General features: G+C 54.3%; 1 protein-coding gene across 1 annotated transcript; it reads left to right on the forward strand.

Annotated features, from left to right (window-relative positions):
* Window positions 1-737: 737 nt before the first annotated feature.
* AES (amino-terminal enhancer of split) lies at window positions 738-6,504 on the forward strand (the record flags this gene model as incomplete). Its single annotated transcript, XM_009869730.1, has 5 exons — window positions 738-801; window positions 3,134-3,178; window positions 4,605-4,667; window positions 5,631-5,705; window positions 6,319-6,504. Coding segments are annotated over 5 exons (433 nt in total), but the record flags the coding sequence as incomplete, so codon positions are not given.
* Window positions 6,505-6,511: the final 7 nt, after the last annotated feature.

The raw sequence follows: 6,511 nt of genomic DNA on the forward strand, positions 1-6,511 counted from the left end.
TAAGGCTGTAGGGGAGCCCAGGAAACATGCCTGCTGGAAGGGAGACTATCCCCCACCTCATTCCACTGCCTTGGACTTAATCTGCTTGAGAAGAAGCAGGTTTTGTGTAGGTGAAGCTGTTTCTTGTTTGAAACATAAAACCTCAGCACATGCTGGCTGCCTTTGCTTGGCTGGTGAGTTGGAGTCTCATAAAACGCTGCGAGCAGCAGCGCTCTCTCTGAAGGGTGTGAAGAACCTAGGGGAGAGAAAAACCTTTCTTCTGAAGGGATGTGCTGCACTTGGGCCTCCCCCCCACCATCCAGAAAGGGATCTGGCTTTGTTCTGAAGTTGTGTTGGAGCACCACGAGCACTGCAGACAGGCCTATGCTAGAAGCCGTCCCCGGCTGCCAGCGATCAGTCGAGGAAAGGCAAACCCCTCCCTGGGCAGCCACCGCTTTCCACTTCCCACCAGAAGGATTTGCCTGGGGAGGTCGGTGTGCAGCTGGTGGATAACCTTGTGCCGCTTCTCCTGAGCATGTGTGCGCTGGTGGGGCTCTGGCTGGGAAGGTGGGAGCGGGCTCTTGCAGCCAGCGCGTTGTGGCCTGACTCTGGCCACCCCTTGGAGCGGTGTCCGAGAAGCTGACCCAACCAGGATGGGGCTGTGCAGGAAGCAGCTGCTCCACAGCGATCAACTCTCTCACCTCCTCTATGTGGTTTTCTTTTTTTCTTTTTTTAAATACTGTTTTCTGGCTTTTCAGCTTGAAGTTGGAATGTGACAAACTAGCCAGTGAGAAATCGGAAATGCAGCGTCACTACGTCATGGTAAGGACAGGCCGTGGCAGCCGGGAGCACGTGGGTGTCACGGTGGGGACTGTGGCGCTGAGCAGGTGATGGTGCCTGGCAGGAAGCCTTGAGCCCACGGAGCAGCGGGGCTCCAGGCAAGGCTGGCATTGGCTTTTCTGAAAAACGGGATTTTCTTATATTGCGTTGTGTGCATGTGGTGGATTGTTGTAACACGGGGAAGAATCTGAGAATTGTTGGCCGTGGAGAACTGATGGGCCCGGTGCTGACTGGGTGATGCTGGGCTCCTTGGCCTTGCCACCGACTGGCGGCTTGATCTGGGGCAGCGACAGCTCTGAGGTACTGAACAAGGAGCTGCAGGGAGCTGGTGTCTGGGGGCCTTGGGGGAGCCATGGCCAGTGAAAGACAAAGCAGTGCTCTGAGAAGTTGTGGAGCTGTGAAACCCCACGAGCCTGGTGGGCGTTGGAAGCAGAAGCAAGCTGCTGTGCAACTGCTAAACCCTCTGCACCTTCTCATCACCACAGCAGCTTTGCGGAGCCGCGATGATGATTGCTAGCACGTCTCACAAAGCAAAAAGTGCAAAGCCCGGGGCAGCACCTGGCAACGGCACGAGATCTGGTGCCACGTGTGGGTAGCAGGCTCGGCCCGAACTCTAAAGAGATATCTGCCAGGAAACAGCCACGTTCTTGTAGGCACGGTGGTGGTTTGCCTGCGAGGCAATGCCTCTGTCTTCCCATGTGCGGAAGAGCCCTTGTAGTGGAGGGGAGGGATGCCAGGCAAGGCTCTGGTCTGTTCCTTTGCTGTTGAGGAGTTAACTGGAGGTTGTGATACTGCCCATAAAGATGAGCTGGTCCCTGCTTGCCAGCTGCTGCACCTGGAAGGAAGAGATAAGACATAGAAATTAATGCAGCAGCTCTTCAGAGCAGAGTTAGGACTTTTAAACCAGAAATAAAGGAGCTGGCCCCCCGTCCTCAGGTTCTGCCTGTGTGTCCAGCCTCCAGGACTGTGGGGAGCAAAGTGTGCTTGGGGCTGGGGACAAGGAGAAGAGGTCACAGCTTTCCTTGTACGTTAATGGAGAAGCGTGCTCCGTTCTCACTAATAAATGATTGCTTCCTGGGCCTTGTAGCCTGCATGGAGACTCTAATCTCCAGGTGTGGCTGAGGTATATTTTTTTCTCTTACTGCTGACTGTCACCAGAAAGGATTCGGGTTACAATCAGCAGGTTGGCGGCAGAGGGGAAGGGCGATTGCTCGTTGTGCAGCACTGGAGGCTTTGCAGGCACAGCAGCTCCTGCCTTGTCTGCGTGGCTGAGCTGGAGTTGCACAGAGCTGCTGGCGCTTCCCACCACAGCGAGTCGCAGGAAGCAAAGAGGGTTTCTGTGAATGCAGAAAGCTGCTACAGCTGCTCTGATTTTTGAATAAGTGACAATTAGCAGCTAGGGGGTCAGATTCCTGCTTCCTGCTCAATCTCCAGAATGCAAAGAAGCCTCGAGAGCCAGCAGCAGTGTTAGAGCAGTCTGAGATGATGGCAATATCGAGCTGAGTGCTTCTCAGACTTGTGGTGTCGGTACCAAAACACCAGTGACCTTCTCTTTGAATTAAATGGGTGCAGATGCGGGTTTTTATTTCCCTTCAGAGGAATCGGGATTGCAGCCTGCAAGCTGAGGGAGGCGATTTCTAAGCTCTCAAACATTAGCCTCAACACAGCTTCTTCCAGGGGTCAGGAATTAGCTTCTCCTGCCAATAGTTTGCTCTGGAGCTGCCTGTTGCTGCTGTGTGGGGGGGTTTGGGTGGGTTTTTTTTCTGTTTGTTGGGTTTTTTTCTATATAGCTTCTTCCCAAACAGCTGGGTCTGTGTGCAGCTGGATGTGTTACTTGCTAGATGAAGCCCAGTTGTGATCTTTTCCATTTGCTGCTGAAGCAGCCACGTGGGCTTTAGGATATTGGCCAGGCAAAGCTTGTAGAGTCCGGCTGCCTCTCTTCTGGCTGTGGAGCCCTGAAGGTTTGAAGCAGCATCACTCACTCTTGCCTGGATGCAGACAGGTGAAAGGTATTGGTGAGGGATTGTGTGGGGCCGTCAGCAGGATCTCCATGTGCAGCAGCGTGAGGCTGGAGCAAGGTGGGCCGGGAGTGCTTGTGCTTGGTGCTTCTGCCTTCGACCTGGAGAGGGTCTCCCTGTTTGCCCCCTGCTGTCTTTGTTTCCTGGGGCTGGCCTCCTCTCTCCTTCCATCCTTTCCCAGCCTTTGTAGAAGACCTGCCAGGAAAGCAGTAGTAGTTTGCAGCACTGCTGTGTGGAGCTGCTTTACCTGGCAAAGACTTGACTTAGAATTTCTTTTGTTCTCTCCTGCTCTGCAGTATTACGAGATGTCCTACGGGCTGAATATTGAAATGCACAAACAGGTAGGGGAAAGGCATTTCCGAGTGCTCTAATTCCTGGGGAGGGTGGGTTGTCTGCCATGCTTTGCCCTCTGTCACTTCACTGGTATTTCAGGAACTAGAAATGCCATGAGCCTGTAAAATGTCAGAGCTGCCTTTGAAATGTGGGCCCGCCCCACCTGTCAGGATCGCAGTGCCAGACTGAGGGCTTACACCGTGGGCTGTGGGCCTGCTCTGGCTCTCCCCAGGGCCTGACCAGGTATTTAAGCACCTGAGAGGGCAGCGCAGGCAGGGTCTGGAGCTGTGGCTGAATTGGTCAGAAGGCGCAGGCCCTGGGTGGAGGGCAGGAGATCACTCCAGGTCCCTCCCACCATTCTCTCAGGCCCTGGATGGGTTCCTGTCTCTGCTATCTTGGCCAGTGCACAGGAAGGCTTGTTGTGATCACCTCAACATGAAAAACAACTCTGGCTTCACCTGGGCTCTTGCTGCAGTGAGGCCAGAGAGCACTTCTCTTGGGCTGTAACTAGGTAGCATGATGGCAGACCTTCTAAGGAAGCCTCCTTGCGATGGAGACTGTCCTGCAGCCTGGATAAGTTTGTTCATTACCCTCACTGGTGGATAAGTTGTTAATTATCCCCAGTGACTAATTAGCTGTGCTGTTAACAACGTGAGCCTCCTCTGAGCCTGGCTCTATCTGGCTTCAGCTTCCAGCGACAGTCGTCTGCATGTTGTGGCTCAGTTATAAGCCTCTTAGCACAATTCTGCTCCTCACAAAGGCACTTGGTGTCTCTGATCCCATCGCCCTCATTGGTAAGCCCACAAGACTGGCTTCTCTGGGAAAACCTGTATCTGTGTAAAGGATTTGAGCCACGAGTTCTCACTGCTGTCCCATGAATGGTCTCCCAGCCTAGTCCGCTCCCCATGGTGCTGGTGGGCCCCTTCAGCTGGTTTCCCTGCATGCCCGAACCCTCGGCTCTGTATTTCTTTTGACTCCATTGGAAAGTGATTTGCAAAGGGCTGGTAGCTTTACTCTTTTCCAGGAGGAAAGCATTTAACGAAATTTGCCACTTGCTTGTATGAGGCTACTGAATCATAAGATGGTTTGAGTGGAAGAGACCTCAAAGATAATCTTGATCTAACCTCCCTGCTATAGGCAAGGACACCTTCCCCTAGACCAGGTTGCTGAAAGCCCTGTCCAGTCTGGCCTTGAACACTTCCAGGGAGGAAGATGTCCACTTCTCTGGGGAACCTGTTCCTCCTCCTCAAAAACCTCACAGTGAAGAAGCTGCCCAGTCCCTGTGGTCTCCCTGAAGAGCCCCTGTCCTGCAGCTCAGCCCTGGGGAGGCTGGCAATGGGCAAATGCTTGCCTTTGGAGAGCAGGCGTCTGAAGGGCTGAGCAGCCGGTCTCTGGAGGCTGATGCCTTTCCTCTCTCTTCTTCCCACCTTCCAGGCTGAAATCGTCAAAAGGCTAAATGGGATTTGTGCACAGGTTCTGCCCTACCTTTCACAAGAGGTGAGTCTCCTTGCTCAGCCTTGGCTCTGGCATTGAATGGAGGTACAGCAGCCCTCCTGCACGGGCAGCTCCTCGCCCCTGCTCTGGGAAAGCTCACCGCTTGCTCTCAGCGCCTGCTCGGGGACCAGCCCTTCAAGACACATTTGGCCTGGAGGCCCCCCCAGGTGCTGGGGGGGCTGATGTGCCCGTACATCCCCCTTGTTGATGGCTGTGGACAAAAAGGGACTCTGTTCAATCCTGCCCACGATTCCTGAGTCATTGGCCACTTCTGCATGGGCAGCTAACTGGGGGAGGGGATGTTTAAAAAAATACCTCCAATATGGCTCCTCCTTGAGATGCGGTTCCTCTGCCTCATTAATTGATGAAGCCAATGGGCTCTTCCCACTCCCCTGAAAAATTAATTGGGAGGGCTTAGGAGTGGCTGCCTGAGGCAGGACAAAAATGAACCACCTCCAGTGCCGTACCTCTCCATCTCCCCAAACAGCCCCACAGAGACTAAACTCCGTGGCCGTTCTCATGGCTGGTCGTTTGGTCCGGACTAGCTGTGGGATGGAGGCTGTGGTTCCTCGTCTGTGTTAGTTGTAGGGTTGATGGACAGGCTGTGTTTTTCCCACCCACCTGTTCTTGGGGAAGATAAAGTGGCTGCTGAGCAGATCAGAGCTGCCTAATAACTAAGCCGTAGCTAAATCTTTTGCATCTTAATGCATCCCCTTCCCCCTCCTTAACCCTGTCCTGCTGCCAGGATGGAAAGAAAAAACTCACTTGCTGGAGTGCAGTGGACAGGCCTGGTGTTGGAAAACCTCGTGCTCTCAGAAGGAGCAATGTCTCTAGCTGTAGGGTTCACCAGCTTGCCTCTGTGCCCTGACATCTCAGTGCTGGCAGTTGAGGTAATGGCTGGGTCCTTATTCTCCTTCCCACTGATACTAGAAGTGACCCTGAATTCTTCTGTTTTCTGCACACCAGCATCAGCAGCAAGTCCTGGGAGCTATCGAACGAGCCAAGCAGGTTACGGCGCCAGAACTGAACTCCATCATCCGTGTACGTGGTACATGTTTAGTTTGTGTTTGGAGGGATGAGGATCTGCCTTTTGCCTTCAAGGCAGAGCTGAGCAGCAGTCATGACCTGGGGATGTGCCCCATGTGCCGGGAGCTGGGCTGGCAGGGAGCTGCTTTTGTCCAGACTTGTCGTGACGTGGGCGCAGGTTTGCAGGGGAGTACAGATTCCTCTGTCCCATGCTCCATCCCAGCAGGGTGCAAGGAGAGGAGCTTTAGTTTTGAGCAGGAACTGCAGCAGCTCCTTGACATGAAAACACCACCTGTTCTTGGTCAAGGTCAGGAGGGCTTTAGCCGCATCCTTGGAGCATGCCAGAGTCTGAGGCCAGATGTCGTGTGGGCCAGGGGCTGCGTTTTGTGCTGAGAACACACTGCTGAGTCTTCGCTTGAGGCTGTCACAGCCCGGAGACTAGAATTATTCTTTTTTTCTCCCCTCATCCTGGGGCTGCAGTGCTCTCCAGGACCCTAGCGTCCCTGGTTTAAGCTTGGCTGCTGGCACACACTGTGTGGGCAGCCCAGGCCCTTGGGCTGGGGTCCAAGTGCACTCAAAATGACAATATCTCTCTCCTGTCTTCCTGTCTGTCCATCATTCTCTACAGCAGCAGCTTCAAGCTCACCAGCTCTCGCAGCTCCAAGCCCTCGCTCTGCCTCTGACTCCGCTCCCCGTGGGCCTCCAGCCCCCGTCCCTCCCTGCTGTCAGTGCCGGCACCGGGCTGCTCTCGCTCTCAGCCCTGGGCTCTCAGGCTCACCTCTCCAAGGAGGACAAGAACGGCCACGACGGGGATGCCCACC

This window comes from Apaloderma vittatum, unplaced genomic scaffold (genome assembly GCF_000703405.1).
Source record: "Apaloderma vittatum isolate BGI_N311 unplaced genomic scaffold, ASM70340v1 scaffold27705, whole genome shotgun sequence".
Lineage (NCBI taxonomy): Eukaryota > Metazoa > Chordata > Aves > Trogoniformes > Trogonidae > Apaloderma > Apaloderma vittatum.